The 21,729-nt window shown below is 36.9% G+C and overlaps 1 protein-coding gene across 2 annotated transcripts in view; it reads left to right on the top strand.

The window, feature by feature from the left end:
• The first annotated feature begins 3,618 nt into the window (after nt 1–3,618).
• dspb (desmoplakin b) overlaps nt 3,619–21,729 on the top strand; it is a 35,802-nt gene continuing 17,691 nt past the window's right edge. Inside the window, exons 1-23 of one of the 2 annotated variants that reach the window (XM_088005059.1) lie at nt 3,619–4,808; nt 7,420–7,507; nt 7,949–8,064; nt 8,152–8,302; nt 9,889–10,014; nt 10,299–10,358; nt 10,487–10,654; nt 10,939–11,043; nt 11,166–11,261; nt 11,800–11,925; nt 12,103–12,255; nt 12,451–12,605; nt 12,701–12,827; nt 13,271–13,457; nt 13,626–14,365; nt 14,472–14,650; nt 16,360–16,498; nt 17,071–17,264; nt 17,382–17,544; nt 17,654–17,737; nt 17,810–17,917; nt 17,994–18,092; nt 18,204–20,030. In XM_088005059.1, coding sequence (XP_087861185.1) covers nt 4,567–4,808; nt 7,420–7,507; nt 7,949–8,064; nt 8,152–8,302; nt 9,889–10,014; nt 10,299–10,358; nt 10,487–10,654; nt 10,939–11,043; nt 11,166–11,261; nt 11,800–11,925; nt 12,103–12,255; nt 12,451–12,605; nt 12,701–12,827; nt 13,271–13,457; nt 13,626–14,365; nt 14,472–14,650; nt 16,360–16,498; nt 17,071–17,264; nt 17,382–17,544; nt 17,654–17,737; nt 17,810–17,917; nt 17,994–18,092; nt 18,204–20,030 — 5,433 coding nt within the window. In that variant the 5' untranslated portion in view covers nt 3,619–4,566. The remainder of the gene's footprint in view (nt 4,809–7,419; nt 7,508–7,948; nt 8,065–8,151; nt 8,303–9,888; nt 10,015–10,298; nt 10,359–10,486; nt 10,655–10,938; nt 11,044–11,165; nt 11,262–11,799; nt 11,926–12,102; nt 12,256–12,450; nt 12,606–12,700; nt 12,828–13,270; nt 13,458–13,625; nt 14,366–14,471; nt 14,651–16,359; nt 16,499–17,070; nt 17,265–17,381; nt 17,545–17,653; nt 17,738–17,809; nt 17,918–17,993; nt 18,093–18,203; nt 20,031–21,729) is intronic. The other variant, XM_088005058.1, reaches the window with a different exon arrangement.

Genomic DNA, 21,729 nt, shown 5'->3' with positions numbered 1-21,729 from the left:
ATGACCACTGAGCCACCACATGACTCAGTGGTAGAGAAAATCCACCATATACATTTGATTCCATGCATGTGTTTTCTCTGTCCCTTTTCTATTAAATGCAAATAAATTAACAAATGGAGTCAAATTGAATTCAGAATCAAAGCAAAGAAAAGACCCTGAAACATGTGTGCAACTGCAAAGGATGATGATGATTCTGCTGCTCTGAAAAACTGGATGCAAGATAGAAAGAAAGAAGAAATGCTCTTTATTTTAAAACAAATGCAGGTTGCTTCGAGGAAAAATCTAAACATATCTTGTGAAGTATTGTTTTTTGTTAGCACAAAGCTAGGTACATGAAAAGAAATCGTGTGAAATATCTCTTTCATTGAATTTTGCATGAATTCAAGTTCCCAAAACATACCTAAACTCCATCAACCATTTGTATATTTAATTTCAATGCTCTAACGAATGCCATGTCACAACTAAAATAGAATTTTAATGGCCCAAAATACTCTGGAAATCTTTGAAGCCAATCCAAGTTTGCAAGCCGAGTCCTGTCTGCAGAACAAACGTTAATACAGGAGGGTGGGAAGATTCAAATATCTTCCCACCCTCTTTTATCTTCAAATATATTGAAGATAAAAACACACAGATGCAGATTTGGATTTCAGGTTTAAATCTTATCACCAGTAACTAACATGCAGCTGAGCTTTCAGGTCTGAACATCGACGCAATTTTAAAACTGAAAATCCGTTGCTGGAATCCTGCCCTAACGAAAGTATGTGTCAGTCGATGTGCAGGCAAAGGCGTGCTCCTGATCGACATGCCGGGGGGAATAACATGAAGGTTATATGAGACTTACTTTCTTCTTCTCACAGAGGAAAGTGCTGGAGCTGTTTATTACCTTTATGAATCACCCACAGAAACTTGGACTCCTGCAAGCTCCAAAAGTTCAAACAGCCACCTTTGTTGCCATACCACAAAAAAAATTCTTCTGCAGCAAGTCATCTCCATAGTCTCTAATTAGACCTAAACACAGGAAAAAACAGAAGTTTGAAGTAAATCAAAAATAATTAAAAAAGACATTCAGTTATCTGTAGGTTTCCATTTCTGCTTCTTAAACTCCCTTGCACGAGTACAAACATCACACACACTCACAAACACACCCATGCCACATTCCTCATTTGCTGCAGATTTTAATAAAACTGTGGCGCAGGCAACCATGTAAGCAATGGTCAGTGGAGAAAATAAATGAAGGTGCATTAAGGATCATGTTCAAACAAATATAACATATTTAAATGGTTTCTGTCTGATTTTGAACCAATTCAAAACTCTTGAATTTGAACCCCTGGATTTTCTAAGTATTTTTAGATCTTTTAGTTATGCTATTCAATAATAGTATCCTATTTCTGTTTTCACAATAAAGACAGCATCTGAAGGTGTTTCAGTTCTTTCCTCAGGAATTTCTCCAGAGCTCTGTTCATTGTGTTAAAAGCTGTTTCTCCTCCATGAACATTTTCATTTTCACAGTTTGTCACATTCCAAACCAGAAGTTCCCATGTCTCGATAGGAGGATTGCTGCTGCATCTGCAGCGATGATGGCTTTGTGCCCATCTACCGAAAAGGAGAGATTGCTGAGCCAAAAGGTTATCAATTACAGCTGCAAGTCTTTGGTGGTATGCTTAATCCACATCTACAGACTTGCATTCTCTCTTCTTTGCAAAACACCTCAAATTCAAACTAATTTCATTGAAGATCTGTGAAAACAAAATGTCATGCTTTTTCCACTGACTACATTTACAACCAGCTTCTTTCTCCTTGCTGAAAAAAACAAAAAAAAAAACAAAAAAACAGCAACCCATACCATTATGCACTGTAGGGGTGGAGAGTTCAGGGTCGTGTTCGTTTTGAAATGTTTGATCTTGTTGTCATCTAGTCAGAGCTCTTTTATCCCCTTCCTTGTCCTAAATAACTCTTGGCAAACCTGCCGATGAAGCTTTTAGTAACTTTCTTTTAACAGTGACAATATATTTATGACCATTGCAGTGCATCCATTTTCCCATCAACTGATTCCCACACCTGTACATCTCTGTAACTCATTCCATGTTACAATGGGCCCATTGTTTCAGTCTGTCTATTAGGTTAGGTGGACCCGACTGTAATGTTTTGCTAGGTTATTAGCTTTGATATGCTTTTTCCATTTTCAGATGTGCTCAATGGGATCCTTAATGCTTAGAAGATTTTTAAATACCCTATGGCCTGCTTTAATCTCCTGTAATTTGTTGAACTTTGTGTTTTTCTTGTGTGTTTAAGTTTCTTACATTCAAAGTTTCTAATGTTCTCACTTGTAGTTTCCTGTCTCGTTCTGGTCAGTCTGACTCTTTCTGTTCTGTGATCCATGGACTTGAATTAGTGTGTGAACTCCTTTAACACATATTCCCCGTGACTCTGGAGTCTGGTGTTAAACCTGATGAGTAATGTTTCAGCAATGTGCTTCCCAGAAAGTCTCTATTATGTGGGTGCATTTCAGCCTTTGTAGGAGGGTCAGACCACCTGCAGGCATACAAAGACTCTACTGTACACCCAATAATGAAGTTAGCCAAAAAAAAGGCACTTTGTCTTCTTCTGAAACTATTTAAAATGTTAGCCTGATGAAAGTGAGTTTGTGCATAGCCAAAAAAAAAAAAAAAAGTCCAGTTCAGAGGAGCATGGGAGGGAAAACAGCAGCCTAAGTCTGTCCACAAGGGAAAGAGATAGTTCTCTGAGGTCAAACCACTTGATTTAGAGCATTTTGGCAAACGAAAACAGAGCTGTCATTTGCAATTGGCTGTCAAACTTGTTTTTCTGTGAGTTCCTCCAATTGGCTGCAGGCGTTAGTGAGTACATTTATCACACGTCCTTTCAGCAGTTTGCCTTGAAGCTCTGCAAGCACTTCTGCAGTTAATCAGAGCGATTCTGTTTCAGTTTACAACGAGAGTCCAGATTTTCAGAAGCTTGCACAAACAGGAGCTTGTCTGTTGTAGTGCAGCAAGAATGTACAGTTTGAACCAAACTGTATGGTATATTGCCATCTAATTAATCTTTTTGTTTCAAGGGCTATGCATTTTTCAAGATTCATATCTTTAGGTACACTGATAACTAAGTGCACAGTCCTTAAGAGCCACGAGAGGAAAATAAATATAACATATTTAGTCATATTTCTAAAAGGTTTGAAAAACAAAATGTGTTTCCGTTGTCCTACCCTGAACCCTCAGAGGCCCTGGAGTTGTTTGTTTTGAGTGTTGTCATTTAAATTGGTATCTCACTCTTCCTCCTGCAGAAATGTTGCTGCTCTGCACACAAAGCTAATAAAACTAATGGTTCTCTGAAAAACCCATTGACTTATTAAGTTTCAGTTGCTCAGCAGTGACAACATGTTTATGTAAGGAATTAAAACATTTATGAAGATTTGTTAAACTGAGGAGAGAAAACTGAATTCCTGAAGACATTCTAACAGACTGTAAATGGTTCAAAAGCCTTAAGATATCACTGTGATAGGATGATTTACATCTTTATGTCTTTATAGATGCTGTGGTTTAAAATCTAAGGAGAAATCTGAGCTGTAGACTTTAAATGGGGACCACAGAGAGCTTGGCTTAAATTTCCTGCAGCAAAACAGTGTAAAGTTTTTCCCTGAAAATGTAAGGATCTACCAACTGGACTGTACTGATTTCTGCACATCTGCACAAATGTTGATGCTCCTAAAAAAAAAAGCAAGCTACTGCACACACCCTCTGCAATGCATGTTAGGGTTTTTTCATTCTCCTCCACTCAGACTGATGTGTATCTGACACTTCATTCACAGCAAAAATGTTTTTTTTTGTTTGTTTTTTTTTTACAGTTTTTGTTTGGACTCCAATAATAATTTATCAGAAATATAAGACTAATCAGTCCTCTAAGGTGAAAGCAAACCTGCATTTTAATGGTCTGTGGAGAAAATCCATCTGGATGAAGTGTAATGAGTTCCACCAGTTTGCATCGTTAGTCTTTTGAAATATAAAATTGCGTATCACTTTTTCCACGTAGTTTGTTATAGTTTATACCTACTCCATGAGTACAAGTTGACAATTCTGCAAATAAAGAAATAGAAATGATGAATAAACAAGGCACCTTAAGTTTGTAAAAGCTTCTATAAGTTTTTTTTTTTATTTTTTTTTTTTATTAACTTCATTAACTACGCTTGGAAAACAAATCCTGGCTGTTAAAGCATTTCTCCATTTGCCATTTAGCGGTTAAAATCCACTTTTCTGAACTTCTAAACTTTAAATATTACATACCCTGAGAGTCAAAGTGGTCCTCATAAAACTAGGAACGCAACAACACACACATTTTCTGCCTTCAGCTCAGTTCTGAAGGGCGTGGCAACGGGGACATGAAAACTTTTGAGGACATTGGAGACTCAGAGGTGTGGTCCTCCACCCCCTAAAACGCACCTCCGCAGCGCGCCGCTCGCAGTGTGCAGCAGAGGGACCGGAGGAGGACAGGTGGAGAAGGCACGGCTCTGCTGTGCGCTGTGTCCGGCTCCCTGGCCGCCGTTTCCAGATCACAATGAGCCAATACGGGTCAAACCAGGCGCTCTACTCGGGCCGGAGGGCCAGCTCGAGGAGCAACCTCGCCGGCGTGATGACCTACCAATACGCGCGGAGCGATGTGGCGCAAGGAGGCGGTCATGGAGTCGAGCCCGTACTGGAAGGACTTAATAGATCGGCGACGTTTTCGAGGGCGACGATATCGAAGGGCAGCAGGATGACGAGCAACACCATGGGGAGCGCCACGATGGGTGGAACGAGGTGCCAACATTTGCTTTATTTATTTATTGTGTCCTGGTTGCCCCTGTTGCGCACTTAACTTCTCTCATTACTCAGTGTGAAAAGGTAGTAGGCATTAACTATTAAAGGTCTTATTGTCTACCCACTCCAAACCCTGGGCCGAACAAAACTAAAAATGTGTCAGTAATAATTACTGACAAATCTGAATTCAAATTTTTTTATAATTCAATGTAATTTTCTTTCTTTTTTTGATGACTTGGTTCTAATGTGAGCAATTCTTATACTGGTTCTGTAAGAGTACAGGTCCAAGTATTTTAAATGTGAGCAAAACGTAACAAAAAGTTCTCATAATCATTTCATTTTATATCTGCGTAATTAATCCCTCACCCTGATAATGAAACAAACCTGCTGCCAGAAACACTTCATCCCTCTCAATCGTGATCTACTGTCACTTCTAAGTTTTCTTCTTTGCATAACAGCTCCCTTTTGCCTCCAGGGACACTTGATTTATGGTCTGCACTGAACTTTTGCGCTCACTCAATTGCAACATCTTCAACATTCTTCATTCCAGACACGTTCAGTTTCACAGCCTCAAAAAACTCTCACAGAGTAAATCTGCCACTGCTCTGCTTTACAAAAAGACAGGTTGTGACTTTTAATGGAAGACAGCTTTATATAAGAAATGAATTGAGGTTTTTTGCTAGTTTGCAATTTTCAAACTAGCTAGCGATTAAACAGCATTTCACTGTAGGACAGGCAGTTGAAATGTGTATAATTCACTTTGTTTTGTGGGAGATATAAATATGCAAATCTCCTTTGCATATAAAATTATGAAACGTAACTGATGTGACGGCAGACTATGTAATAAACAGTGTATCTGTAGCTTAAGTCATCTGCTTAAGGGACCATCTTCATGAGATTTTTCTTGGAAATGTTTATTTATTTGAACATTTATTTAATTTGAATAATTTTTCTACCAGTATTTACTGACATCCAGCAACTGTTTGGATACACCCATAAAAAGAAAGGCTGGAGATTTTTTTTAGAGTTCTTCAGAAGCTGTTTGTGTAAAACTGAGAACTTTTCAATGGGTTTTGAAAAAAAAAAAAGAAACGTAGTTGCAGTATATGATGTCATGTTTGTTCAAACCTTTTATCTGTCCCGAATGGTTTGCATGAAAAATGCAAATGCATTTATTAATGTTCGCGACCTGAATGTGCTGGTTGGTCTTTAGTCTTATGATGGTTGAAGTTTTATTTTATATCAATATCGTGCTGTGAAAAAGTGGGGTTGATCAGTGGTTCTTCTTGTTGTTTAGAGACATTTAATGCAACCTGTCATTCACCTGATACTGCTCCTTAAAAATAATAAAATAAAAAATAGGCCAATGTTTATTTGGCAGATAAACATTTGTTGATGCTGGATCTTTCTGATCTTGATTCAGGTCTTTGTTGATTTTTTTTTTTATTTTCAAGACATCTCTGCTGCTTTAGCTAAAAGCACTTAAAGGAAAGTTTATGTGACTCCAATTAACCATATCTACCAGCAAGATGCTCCTTAGACTTAACAGGTTTAAATAGGACTTATGTAAAACATGTATAACATTTAAATTAAATTATATTTGCAATTTGTTAAATGTTCAAAATACTCCCATACCAAAGGAAATACTGATGTGACATGTGCATGAAAAAATGGGGTTACAGACTGAAGAAAAATTGACCCAAAACTGCCTTAAAATATATTGGTTAAAATTAAATACATTAACAAACAGATAAAAAATTATCTGAAAATTATCAGGACCTGAAAACAAGTGAAAAAGCTTCTATGGTTTAAAGAAAACCCAGAGAAATGTCAATCAAAACTACTTCAAAATGTTGCAAGAAAGTGTGACTTTCATTAAACATTGAAAGTCCAAATAAACAGAAGCTGTGAAATACACTTGGCAAACAAGATGGCTGAAACCCAATTATTACGTTGGTGGAAAAAAGACTTCCAATAAAAATCCAGACTTTTCCAAAAATGTAAATCTTCAACAATCAAAAATTGGATTAATAGATAAAGTCGATTAATTGACTTTCACAAGTTGACCAAGAAGTAACTTGTGACCAAACGATAAATAAATCATACATACAAGGAATACACCTAAGGCTGAAATCATTGATGACCCTGGAAAATTTACATTTTAAAATATTGTCATTCAAATTGAATTAATATTGTAAAAAAAGAAAATTTAAAAATTAAATAAAGCATAAAACTGAGAAAAAATGCTTACATTAATCTTTTATTTAAAAAGAGAATATTATATAGTAATTATTCCCACCTCATAAAATAGGTGGGATTTACCATTCACGGCCATTTAGGCCGTGAATGGTAAATGCAGTTTCAGAGGGCCATAGACAACGTCTAACTGATCAATAACAAAAACAAGTTGAGATTATGTAGATAAAATTGATCAAATAAAACTTAAAAGTGAACAGTTTAAGTATTTCATGTTAATAAAAGTTTTTAAACATGTCAGGGGATTATAAGTTGACCAGATCTATCAGAAGATGTTTAAGTCTTGTTCCCGGAATCTGTTTGTAATGCATCTGAAGCATATTACATAGATGATCTTTATGAATTTCCTCTGCAGTGGCTACATGCCCAACCCCTTGATAGGCGCACAGCTGCAGACTCTCTGCAAGGAGTACCTGATGAAGGCCGAATCCGCCATTCAGGCTGTGAGTGGTGATTTTTCTGCTCTTGTTCTTTTCCTCCTTTGGTAAGGACAAAAAAATGTTATATATAGTTTCAGATCTTTTTGAGAGATCTGAAACTACAATAATTGTTGCAGCATGTCTTCTGTTGGCTTTAAAAAATGACAGAAATGTTTTGTAGTGTAAAGTGGAGTCAATGGATGCTCAAACTATGCAGGGAATGAAACTGCTGTGCTTTGCTTTCTGCTGGATCTGCCTAACAAGCTGATTCGTGGTGTCTGATGAGAGTTATGGGGATAAACAATTTTGTGTCTAAATTGTCAAATTGGTTGCTTACTAAAGCTTGACTCCATGAAATATTTTTGGCTTTGTTTCAATAAAAAAAAACCCAGTTTTTTCATGTTAACGTCAGCTTTGCGAACTGTGACGTTGAGCATATATATATATTTTTTACCTTTCATACAGGGCTCTGGTGATGCAGAGGAATACATGATGATGGCAAAAGATTACATTGAGAAATTAAAAACCTTTGCAATGGAGATGAATAAATTTGGACAACCCACTGACAGTGTAATCAGCAGGTAAAACTATTTCACCTTTAATCACGGCTGGAATGTTCTGCCCATAGCTTAATCCAAATGCGTTGCTGCTTTCTTCTCGTTGTGCAGCTTGGAGCTCTACCAAGACCAGCTGAGAGGGGTCCACATGGCCATATCCGGCACCGCGCTGAGGAGGAGGAGCACCAGAAAGAGCTCTGGAGGCTGGGAAGAGGCTCCAAGGAGCTACCAAGATGCTATTGCTTGGATCCATCAGCAAATGGCAGGAACAAACTCAGACACATATAAAGCTTTACAACTGAGCCAAAACCAAAAACCTCAAACCAAACCAAAGTCTCCAGCGCCTGAGAAGGATTTAAGTTGTTTACAGAAAGCTTTAATTTGATTTCTCCTTCAGGACTGCGCACAACTATTCAAATACACAAACTATTAAAATCTTACAGATGCTGTTGTTTGCAGTATTGGTGCTAAACCAATACTGCAATGCTTCCACTGAGGAAAAAAAAAAGGGTTTTCACACAGAAAAGAAAATAGGTAAAAGGCAAAAACACAACCTTCACCTTGCTTACAAATGTCTTTGTGAGCAGGATTGGTTAAAGCTAAAGTTTGAAGAGACTTATCCAAGAAAATCTTGTCTGCAAGTCATCTAATCAGATGTACCTAACTGTACTTTAAACAAACTTGTTAACTAAAGTACCGGTATGTGCTTCTGCAGCTGGGCTGTAAGCATTTACAAAATGGTTGTTAAAGATTCAGAGACAGAGGGAGACTGAAGTTTGGGAGTACCACAATTTTGGTGATGGTACGGGGTTTTTTGGTGCTTGCTTTTGGTGATATGCATGAGCATCAAACATACTGACGACAAAACAGTGAAAAAAACGCAATGTGGAATTTTTAAAAGCAACTAAAATCTCTCTGTGTAGTTATACATGGTCCAGGCAGATCATAATTAATAAAACAAACATAAAATTACAACCTCCTGATAAAGATTACAGGCCTTGTGAGCCTACACAGCACGTAGCATGGAACCAGAGGGGCGTGGCTTGCAACTTGCAGCATTCACCTGAGCAATGTCTGGGACAAGTCCAAAGGGCTGAGTTCATATTGGCGCCTTGCTAAGTCCATTCAATGCTGCAAATGCAAAGTTTTTTAGTTTTTGTATTGTTCTTACATTATCTATATTGAATTATTCTGAGCAACACGCTTCTCAGATTCGATGGACTCCTGTCAGACTCTGCTGCTTCAGAAGGTCTTTTCTTTGTAGTGTCAATGTGCCACATTCATTCAACAATCCCTTATTACCTTCACACTGCATACATGCTTATTATTTTAAGAGACTAATGTAAAAAAATGTCACTCAGCTTAATCTATGAATAAAAATTGGATTTTTTTGTAATATGATTGTTCAAAAATAATTTATTTAGTTGACTGAAAATCTAGTTGTTTAAATTAAACTATTAATCAAATAAATTAGTCAAAATTTTATTTAATAACAGATTAATGGATACACATACATTAATCTATTAATCAACATTTGTGTAATTTAGTCAGTTAATGAAGCAATTTTTGATAGTTTAAGTAACACTTAAAATGATTTCTTTATACAATAGCTGTTTATTCTCTGGAAATGATTTGCTCAAAATTAGATGGTAATTTCCCTAATAGATTACTGATTTAACAGCGTTTCTAATGCCCATCACATACTTGGAAATATTCAGATAAATGAGTGTAGGTTCAGACGTTCAAACTGCTTTATTCAAAGTATGCTTTGAAAGATTTTTTGAGACCCGTGAACATGTTTCATTTTCACTCTCAGGTCACAATAAAATATATTATTTTATGTTTCAGCGTTTGATTGAAACAACTGCTTTGGCCGACGACCCTCAATCCATTGAGCAGCAGCTCATTCACCACCAGAGGTTTCACGCGTCCATGCAGGGGTCGCCCGAGATGATCCGAGCCCGAGAAGACCTGGTGAGTTCTGTTCTCTAACTCAATCACTCAGATGGGGCTCAGGTAAAAAAAGAGATTGTATTATTATCATTATTATTATTATTATTATTATTATTATTATTATTGATGTTGTTGTTATGACCTTTATAGTTGCTATATAATTTTATGCACACACTCACAGGATATTGTATGCTTGTATACTTTTTAATTTCTATTTGTTGGAGAAAGCTTTTGCGAGGAAAGGATTTTATGTTTTGAGAGGTGTTATGTTAATGAATCTTAAATGATTTATTATCATCTCGTAGGTAAAGAGACAAGACAAATCCAACCAACATGCCCTTGAGCAGGAGTGGGAGAATTTACAGGTGAACAAATCTAAAAACTCGTTATTAGCTATGATGCATGATTTTTATTTTTTTGGGAAAAAAAAAAAAATATATATATATATATATATATATATACTTACTCCACTTACTCTCTTTTTCTGTCTTAGAAAATGTCAAATTTGCGGATTGGGCAGCTGCAAGAGCTGATCCAAATACTTCAGCAGATAACCAATGAGATCATGTGGGTGAACAGTAAAGAGGAAGAGGAGCTGATGTTTGACTGGGGAGACAAAAATGTAGAACAGTACATCCCCAAGAAGCAGGAGAGCTACTCGGTTAGTGAAACCATCAACAGCAATATTTTTGTTTCTGTGCTAAAAAACCTCAAATTACGAGATTAACATTCTTGGCAAATGCTTTGAGCCTAAACAGCTCCTGGTGTCTTTTATGACTTTAATTTGCTCTTCATAAGGAAGCAATCATCTCCAGCAGATTAGATTTTGTCAGTTGCCATCACTCATCCTTCACTTGAGCAACAACCACAGAGCTTTTCCCCTAACTGCATCTTGGTGTTTTTCCTGTGTGCTTTATGGTGTTAAAACTTCTCCTTGTGTAACAGAAACTGATGAGTGCCTTGGAGGTGAAAGAAAAGGAACTGCATAAACTTAAGGCTAAAGTGAAAACGCTTCTGAACAACAACCACCCAGGATCTGACAAGATAGAGGTCTGGAAACAGTGACCTTCATAGAGAAATCACTAAATGATTTTTTTTCTCCTGACTTTTTTTTTTGCATTGATGCAGTTTTTAATATGTTGTTTTTATTATTTATTTTTCTTTTTTGTCAGGCTTACATGGACACTTTGCAGACTCAGTGGAGCTGGCTTCTTCAAATAACAAAATGCATTGATACCCATCTGAAGGAGAATGCAGCATACAGCCAGGTGACTCAGACATGCCCTGACTAACAATTAGCTGCATCTTTAAGCTCAATGTCATGTCTACACAGTCTAAAAGTTAACAGTTTTGTTCAATACTTTCATCTATAATCAGTGTTCATTAAACAGCACAAATACTGGAATACAAAATCTTGTAAACAAGTTCAACTACTGCAGTTAAACTTTCAGTATCTAAAGGCTAGAAGACACAAATGCTTATGAACAAAGTTTCTTTTTTTTTTTTTTTTTTTTTTTTTAAGATTTTAAAGTCAATAGGACTCCAAATACCTTGGAAACTCCTTAGCATCCACCTATCTGATTGTGGCATGTGATAACTAAAGTTTAGAAAAGTGAAGTCATTTTAAAACTGGTGACAGTAGCTATTTTGGTTATTATGAAATGTTGGCCTCAACATCACCAACTTTACACTTGGCTCCTTGATGGCTCAGGGGTGATGATGGCATACTCCACTATTGCTTTTTATCACAGATTGTGATTAGATTGTGCTTTCCTGATGCTTATCCAGTATTACGTTTTTTAAAAGTTCTTCAGAGAGGCTAATGACACGTACAAGAATTTGCAAAAGGAACATGAGACAATCCGAAAGATCTTCACTTGTGACAAGAACACCCCGCTGGAAGACCTTCAGGAGCTCCTTAAAGGCCTGGAGGTACGTTTATTTTCTGCTGTGTAGGAAGCTGTATTGAAAGTCGCACAGTTGTGCAATTCAATTTGGAGGATTTGTAGTCTTCAAGAAGGAGATGAGAGAAATCACGTGATTGTAAAAAGGGAAATGCAACTCTGCTTTTCATTCTATTATTGATTTATAATTGCTTATTTATTACAGAGGGAGAGGGACAACATCATGGAGAACAAGCGGCAGGTGAAACACTTGACTGCCAAATCAAAAAGTATTGTGAGGTTGAAACCCCGAAACCCAGAGGAGAGGAACAGCAGTGGCATCATCGTTAAGGCTCTGACTGACTTCAGAGAAGACCAGGTCACTTTTATGATGCTTGATTTGATAGTATACAAGTGTAACTTAAAAAAAAACCTGGGAGTTTTATGTCAAGACTTTACAAAAAGAAGCGATATTGTATTTTATTTGTTTATTTCGCACACGAAAAAGTTTTTTTGTGAAATAAACATATTTCTTATTTCACCATAAGAAATATATTTTTGTTCATCCTTGCAGAAAACTATCCTTAAAGACAACGAGGCCATTCTGAAAGACAACAGTCAGCGCAGTAAATGGCTGGTAACCGGTCCAGGAGGGATCGACATGTTGATTCCCTCCGTGTGCCTGATTGTACCACCGCCTAATCCACTGAGCGTCAGCCTCGCCAACAAGTAAGAAACAGAAATGGTTTGCTCTTTTACAACATTTATAAAGACTATGAAAGAAATTTTCAACATGTTTACTTTCGTTTCTATGTTACGTAAAGGAACGAGCAGTATTTCGATTCCATCATGTCCATCTGGAATCAGCTGTACATCAACGTCAAGAGTCTCATCTCCTGGCACTACTGTCTCAGAGAAATCAATTACGTCAACTCCCTCACCATCTCTATGGTAAGGAATATAAGAATATCAAACAATAAAATATGAAGACATTTTCATTCTCTAATATGACAACCTGAGATATTAAACTAAATGTAAACAAGTACATTAAAGAGAACTTATGTTCATTAGATTTATGTGCTGATATAACCATGTGTTTTTAATGTTAAATGAACAAATTTCAAAACTATTTGGGATTTGGAATATGTCATTCCAAATACAAGTTGTTACAAACAACAGAGTAAAAAGTTTGTGGGGTTCAAATGACCTAGTCTCGTAAAACCGTGGGAGGGTTAAGAAACTGGACGATTTTTGTCCCTACTTCATTTCCATAGTGTTTTAAAAGTTGAAAGTTTGTATGATTTTAGAGGTTATAAAATATTAAACTTTTAAAATTAAGTTTAATTCGCAACACATGTCTAAGTTACCCATTGTCCCTGGTGTTTGTTGTTTAGTTGTCCGAGATGCGTCCTGAGGAGTACCGTCAAATCATGAAGAAGCTGGAGACCTTCTATGAGGAGTTCAAAATTAGCAGCCATGGCTCAGAGATGTTTGTTGAAGAAGACAAGAAGAGCATTGAGAACCAGGTTACTGTGGCTCAGGCCCACTATGACAAGCTAGTGGTACAGCTGCCCACGTACAGTGAGTATCTTAAAAATTGTGCTGTGGAGTCTATTCAATATGGCATTTCTAATGGCAAGAAGACTAAATGACTTTAACTTTGACTAGGTATAATATCTTAAAATGTTCAAATCAATTTTTCTTTTTATTCCAAAAGGCAAAACAAATAAATGTTCTGTTTCCCCACAGCTGGACATCAGGAACAAATAGAAGTACAGCAAATACCTGAGCAACAAGTTCAGGTTGCTCAGCCACAGCTGTTCATAATACAACAACAACCCCAACAACATCAACTACTACTACTTCAGCAACAGGAACAGCAGCGACAGCAACAAGTACTTCTGCTACAACAGCAGCAAGAAAAACAACAGCAACTACTTCTACTACAGCAGCAACAGGAGCAAGAAAAGCAGCAACAACTACTACTACTACAAAAACAGGAGCAAGAAAGGCAGCAACAACTACTACTACTACAAAAACAGGAGCAGGAAAGACAGCAACAACTACTGCTACAAAAACAGGAGCAGGAAAGACAGCAACAACTACTGCTACAAAAACAGGAGCAAGAAAGACAGCAACAACTACTGCTACAAAAACAACAGCAACAAGCCGCAGCAGAGGAGGAGGCCAGAAGGCTGGAGGAAGAAAGACGTCAAGCAGAGCTTAAAAGGCAGGCAAAGAAAGAAGCGGCAGAGAAGGAGCAAGTGATCAAGAAGGAAGTGGTGAAAGTAACAAAAACGGAGCAAAGGAGAAAAGTTTCCTCCTCCTCCTCTTCTTCTGCGTTCTCCTCGGCATCTCGTCTTTTATCTGAGCTGCATGGCCTCAGACTGAGGATGGACACTGCTGAGGGCTCACTCAGTCAGTATGTTCATATTTGCTTTGGAGATGACGGGGCTAAAGACTGTGGTGCGAAGATCACTCAGCTCGAGGTAAATATACAGATGTAGGAATTTGGAAGCATAAAGTAATCCCATATATATAAAAATATATATATTTGAGTTTCCTCATATGTCAAAATTTTTGCTTTTGTTTTAGTCAATACAGGACGATGTTTCCTCAATGCGTGAAGAGTATACACATTTAAGAGAGCGCATCTTGAAGGAGATGGAAACCACTAACGATTTAGATAAAGCACAGTTCCTCCGCAATGAGATCGCAGTGATGAGCCAGAAACTGGGCAATCTGGAGAGCAGCTCATCTGCTTATGTACTAAGGTACCCAACACAAACACAACCCAAACATCTTACCAAAGCTTATTAGGTGAGACAGGAGGCCTTAAGATTCTTATAAAGATGCTTATAAATGAAACATTTATGTGCTAGACAACCAAATCAGCTTATTTGTCATGCATAATTCATGACATTATGCACTATTCATAATCTAAAAAGTTTTTTAGGTTATTGATGGACTGCTTTAACTGTTGACATTTATAAGAAAACATATAGGAAATTGTAAAAAGCCTAAAAACACAAGTTGACTTCAGTTGGAAAAAGATATTTTGAACATTGAAATATTAAGGGGCCGATAACTGACTTGAGTACAACATCTTAGAAAAGTTAAGAAAAAAAAAAAAAAAAAAAAAAAATATATATATATATATATATATATATATATATATATATATATATACATATATATATATATATATATATATATATATATGTATATATATATATATATATATATATATATATATATATATATATATATATATATATACATATATATATATATATATATTTATATACATATTATATAAGTATATATTATATATAATAATATACTTATACAATATTTTGTATAAGTACTTATACAAAAGTACTTATACAATACTTTGACTTATAAACAGCTTGAAACTTATATTTAGAAAAATAATTTTCATGCATTGATTTATTGAAAATCTTCTAAAGTGAATTGATAGCAGGGAGAATATTATGCATAGGGTTCTGGTTAAAATTTACATTTTAAAAAGGATTTACATTTTTTTACAGTCACTTCTGTATCAGAGACATCCAGTGAATGACAACACATAAAATAGTCACTGGCTTGAACACACTATTATGGTTCAAATGGAGAGAAAATTATTTACATCCAGAACTCCACAGTGATTTTAGTGGGTCACCTTAAACATTACTTGGATTTATTAACTTTATGCTCAACAAATAATGTTTGAAGTAATTACATTTCATGAGAATATAAACCATTTTATATTAATATTTAATAAACCTAGTCAAACCTTAACACAGTTAGATAATGCTTTAAAAATGAAAATATTTCTAATAAGTATTTATAAAGTTTTCTAGTTATGTACTGAATCCATGTTTTCAGTTCAGCAGAAGACAAAGATTGTGATTAAACATTTCTGGTTCAATTGTCCGTATATATTTCCTGAATTTAATCAAGCATTTATTTGGGGTCTGGTTTAAGTCTGAAACACTCAGTTAGTATTCAAATTAAGTACATATAAGATGTTGCCATTGCATTAATTGTTTTATTTTGAAGAAAACTATTTTTGCTGCATATCCAAATAAAATATCAGAGGACCAAATACGGATTATTGAAGGACACCTAACACCACAATAAGATAGAGCAAACTTATGAAAGTCATTTAGTTAGATGGATTAATTTTTATCATTTTATCGTAAGACATAAAGCCCAACTGTTCTAGCTATGTGACATAATTTATATTATTACTATTACTATAACTAAAGGCGCTTTAGTTGTGACATTAAATCATACTATTGTATTGAAATTAGAAATTACACTTAGATGAATTTAAATATATATATATATGAAAATAGATTAAAAGCAATAGAAATATGGGTTTATATTAGATACAGGCTACCTCCCACATAGATAACTTTTAAACAGGATTTTTATGGTATCTGATTCTTGTTATATGGCTCTCTACCATTTTTTTTAGGTTGCAGGCTCTAAGGGTCATGCTGGAGAGCGTAGCACGAGCTGAGGACATTGTCAAAGTTCATGAAGCAAGACTGACAGAAAAAGAGACCACTTCTCTATCTCCAGCTGAAGTCGGTGCATACATAGAGACCCTGAAGGTATTCTTGGCAATGCTATATATCCATAGACTTAGAGTAATACACTTTTTTTTTGTTCTATGCAATACAGTTTGTACTGTTTGGGGTGATGTTGGTTTGGGGTGATGTTGGTGATGGTGGTAGGAGTTCGTCCTAGAATCTTGGGCAAGACACTTCACACACCTTGCCTGCTGGTTGTGGTCAGAGAACCTGGTGGATAGCAGCCTCGACTCTGTCTGTCTTATAAAAGTACTTCAGTAATATCACTGAGTGTGCACCAGGGGAATTAATGAAAGTACTTGCTAAAGTCAGGAAAGTCCTGAGAACACAAAGAAGGTGTCTCAGTCTACAGAGTCCAGCTCAGGACGAGATGAGACCAGTGAGTCAGAAAGCAACACTGCTAAAGGAACCAGTAAACCAGTTCCTTTACAGGGAATCTCTAAGTTCTCAGTAAAATAATGCAGTAGCTGTGTTGTGTAATGCTACTTTGTTGTTTAATTCTTTCAAGTTAGTTGTTAGAAATATTTCTTCAGCTAATGCAGCCAAGGATAACGCTGCAATTTTTTGACTTGTCCTGTTATGTTGTCGTGTAGAATATGAAAGCAGAGCTGATGCAGAAACAAGATGTTCTGACCTCTATGGAGTCAGAGCTGTCTAAGGCGAGCCACTGGAACAGTCAGATGGGCGGCTCCTTCCACAGGTGTGACCTGATGCTGTCAAAGTTCACCGAGCAGGTGGGCTTGCTCTCTGACCGCTGGAGACGAATCCAGAAACAGATTGACATCAGGTAGAGCTTGTTTCCTTCAGTTTGTACAAAGTATAACAAAATACTTTTGACTTAAAAGATCTGGCATTCCATATGTACATGTTAACAGTTAAGTTTTGTTTCATTCTCTTTGCTCAGGCTGCAGGATTTGCAACTGTATCTGCCTCAATTACAGCACTACCAGCAAGTCTACACTTCTTTCACTGAGTGGATAGAGGCCACGCGTAAAAAACAGGACGCACTACAGGCAACCAAGCTAGAGAACGTTCAAGCAGTAAAAGACCACATTACCAACCAAAAGGTCCTTTGTTCATGCCTTTGCTGCTTTGAATGGACATGTTTTCTTGCAAGTAGGGTCCATTTTCATCTCATTTTTATCTGTGGTATCTATATTTTGTTGGTTTTTCAAGGTCCTGAACACAGAAATTAAGGCAAAGCGTGAGACACTAGACAGTGCACTGCAAAACATAAACACATGTGTGAATACTATCAAGGTAAGCTACATGTGCCTGCATCCTACCATGAAAAATGTCTGCTTTCTGGTCTTACGTATGAGTTTCTTGCAGGACTATGAAACTGACCTCGCCTCTTACACCTCTGGGTTGGAAACATTGCTCAACGTCCCCATCAAGAGGACAATGCTTCAGTCACCATCGATGGATCTTAACAAAGAGGTAGTCGTTTATTCTCATAAGGTTTCGCTCAGTGGTGAATAGAGATGTCACTTCTACTTTTTTTCATTGGTTCCAGGCAATATATCTTCAAACTCGTTACATGGAGCTGCTTATTCTGTCTGGTGACTACTACAAATTCCTGGGACAGTTGGAAAAAAACATGGAGGAGCTTAAGGTATTGTGGTCTTTTTGTACTTGTTGCTACTGCATTGAAATTATAAAAAATATCAGCAAAAGTTCCCATTTAAATGATTAATGTGTAATTCTTGCTTTGTCGTATTTCCAGATGCGAAACACCCAGATAAATATGCTTGGAGATCAACTTAGCTCTCTGAGAGAAGAAATGGAAGCACGCAATGCCAAAAACAAATCATTGGAAGAGGCTGTTGCTCAATTCAAGCTGCAGCTGTCTCAATCACAAGAGCAGTTGCTGTCAGTGGAAGAGATAAAGCAAAAAACTGTGATGCAGTGCAGTGCCACCAAGGACAGCTTAGATTCCACTCAGGACGAGCTGGCTAAGCTCAAAAGTGAGGTTCAACGCCTCGAGTACAAACTTGATGACGAGAGAAGGAAGGCAAAGCTGGCTGAGGAGGGCTACAACAGGCAGAAAAACGAGTGGGAGTCTGTACTGAACCAGAGGCAGAAAGAGCTGGACACGGTCTGCAGGTCCAAGAAGGATGTGGAAAACAGTTTAGCAAATAAGGAGCATGAGATTCAGCAGCTGCTCCAGAAGCTGGCTAATGAATCAACAAGGTTGATGGATCTTCAAACAGAGATGTCAAAGGTAAGGAGCAATTTCAGTATGGAGATCAACAGCTTAAAGCTCAGCTATGAATCCCAGATCCAAATTAGTCGCACAGACATCCAGAGGCTTTCTGCCCAGAGGGATGAGAATACAGCTGAACTACAGATGCAATATGAAAGAATGGAGACAGAGAGGAGAAATCTGGAAGATGAACTCAGGAGGCTTAGAACTTTTATCAGTCAGACTGAAGAGCAGAAGAAGAAGGCAGAGGAGGAATCGTGTAATCAGCGTGCTATGCTGATAGAGGACGGGGACAGGAGGAGAGAGTTAGAAAGTCAAATGGAGTTGCTAATGAGGCAGAGAGATGAAGAACGGAATCAATATAGAGAGGAGTTGGCTGAAATCATAAAGACCCTACAGGAGAAGAATGGCCAACTGGTTTATGTTACTCACAGTTTGGAAGAGGAGACTCGTAGGAGGAAGACATCAGAGGAGGCACAGGTGGTTCTTGAGCAGTCTTTAGCTCAGCTACAAATGGAGTTGAACAGTTCTTCAGAGGCTGCAACACAACTGAGGGAGTGCGAGGAGCAGCTTCTTCAGACACGCTTCCAACTGGAAAGAGAGAAAAAGGAGCGATGTAGGATGGAGCAAAATATGAGCAGGTTGCAGGGACGCATCAAAGACCTGCAGGGCGTGAGAGATAGCCTTGAAAGTCAGGTGGAGAATCTGAGGAAAACATATCAAGAAGAGTTAGGCAAGAGAAGGCAGGTAGAAGCAGAATTAGAAAAGACCACTCTGACTATGACTGAGTACACAAACACCATCACTGTACTGCGCCAGAGCCAAGAACAGGCCAGCATAGCAGAAAGTACAGGTGAAAAGGAGTGCATTCAGCTAAAAGAAAAGCTTGAGAAAACCTTGAGACTAAACCAGAGCTTCTTAGACCAAAATACTCAGCTAGGTGCTGAGCTGAAAACCATACAGCAGCAACTTCTGCAGGAACAGTCCCGGGCGAAGGAGGCAAACATGACAAACGAGAGTCTTTACAAAACTATTGAGGAGAAGAATAAGGCTCTCAGTGAGAACTCGTCTGAGCTAAAAAGACTTAAAGAGTTGATAGAAACACAGACCAAAGAAGAGTTGAGGATGAAAAAGGAGCTGAGGGCAGTGCGACAGGATAAAGAAGAACTCTTGAAATCCAAAAAGGGGATTGACGATGAACTCTCTTCACAAATTACTGCCTTGGAACTACAGCTGCAAGCCAGTGAGTGCAGCAATGCCGAACACCGCAACCTGGTGTCAGAACTGTCCTCTGAACGTGAGAAACTGAAGCTGGAGGCTGAGAAAATTCAAAAGCAGGTCACAGAGGTACATGGAAGCTTGCCTCTTCATCGTGGATTAGTCTCATCTTTTCAGGATGAGAATAGATATTCCTTTGTTGTGTGTTTGGAATATCTACTTAGCAAGCTCTAAGTAGCCTTAGCCTTTGCTTGCATGCAAAATCCATTAGTTCCTGTCAGATGCCAACTGATTTGAACACATACTTCAGTGTGTGTTTAAATATCTTAGATGTCATTTATTTGCATGCAAACAATCTCTGCTGATATCGCCTTGTCACTCTCCACAGTTTGCAAACATGCATGCTTGTGGTCTTCAATTCTGATTTCCCAGACTGATCAATTATGTCGCATTGCCACTGCAATTCTCCGCTTTGCTCCAGCTTGATTATTGTTGATTTTGTCATGTGATCTCATCTGCCTAAAAATCTTTCCAAACCTGCAAAACAGCAATGACATGCATTTAACATGTAAATGTTTAAACTATTTCAGACACATTGTCTTGAATGACACCAATCTACTAGTTTTATATATCAATGTTGGTTTGCAAATTTATAGAGTAGTATTCAAATTTTCTATAGTTGAGCTTGCTTCATGTTGCAGATTCAGTATTGTTTCTTCATTCTCTTGAAAATAGTCAGTGTGGGAGTGAGTGATTTAAATGTGGTTTCTTATTTTAGCAGAGTAATTTGTAGTATTGCTTTTTTTATTTTGTCGTCTTAGGAAGACAGCTAAAAATTGCATATCACACATATTTGCTTTTTTATTTATTGCATCATTGTCGACTTTGACTTTTTTAAGTTCTAAATTGCAGCCAAAAAAAATAAAATAAAATAAGATAAAAATATTTACAGTGAAAGCAAAAATGTATAATGCGATGAAAAATTTGTTACTTTTATTTAAGGTACAGCCAAAATTTCAAAGCACAAAGTACTGTGCAGAATTTTAAATTTAGGCCAACATATCTTCTCAATGTACCTCTATAATAATAATAATAATAATAACAACACATTTTATTAAGACCTTTCAATAAAAGTTAAATACCACTTTGAATCAAAAATAAATATTCAGAAATAGTTAAAGGTAAACATAATGTTTAAGTTATTGCCATTAATTTAAAGATGATCAAACCTTAGGTATCCAGAAGACATGTTACCTCAGACACAGAAAAAGCCCACATTTAAAACTATCCATTTAAGAAGGATTTGAAAAATGAAAATGACTTTGTAATTTTTTTTATTTTATTTTCATTGCCTTTATTTAACCAGGTAAACCCTGTTGAGATCCAGACCTCATTTTCAAGAGGGATCTGGGCAGAAGTCTGCAATACACACCAATATTAATAAAATTATTTTTTAACCAGGTTAATTAAATTAATTAAATTTGATCTCCTCTAGCAAATTACTCCAATACAAATGTTGCCCTAACTAAAAAAAATTGATCCCCTTGTTTTCTAAACTAAAGTTGTGATATGACCATTAGAGCCTTAGCTGAGGAACTCAGGTTACAACAACAAATTTATGGTGGAAATGTGTGTGAATTGTCATTCAGGTCTAGAGCCATCTTGAAAAGACATCAATAAAATTTTAAATAATTATAATAAAAGTTTAGTGCCAGCTAATGAAGAGCCTCTAAAGAGGGGGTAATGTGTTTAATTTCTTTCATTTTGCTAAGAAATCTGGCTGGTAATATGTGTAAAAAATGTTTTGCTTAGAAAAGGGCTTTACATA

The sequence above is a fragment of the Poecilia mexicana genome, unplaced genomic scaffold (genome assembly GCF_051168715.1).
Source record: "Poecilia mexicana isolate PSO_F unplaced genomic scaffold, ASM5116871v1 scaffold_4, whole genome shotgun sequence".
Lineage (NCBI taxonomy): Eukaryota > Metazoa > Chordata > Actinopteri > Cyprinodontiformes > Poeciliidae > Poecilia > Poecilia mexicana.
This window is presented reverse-complemented; position numbering and strand designations above follow the sequence as displayed.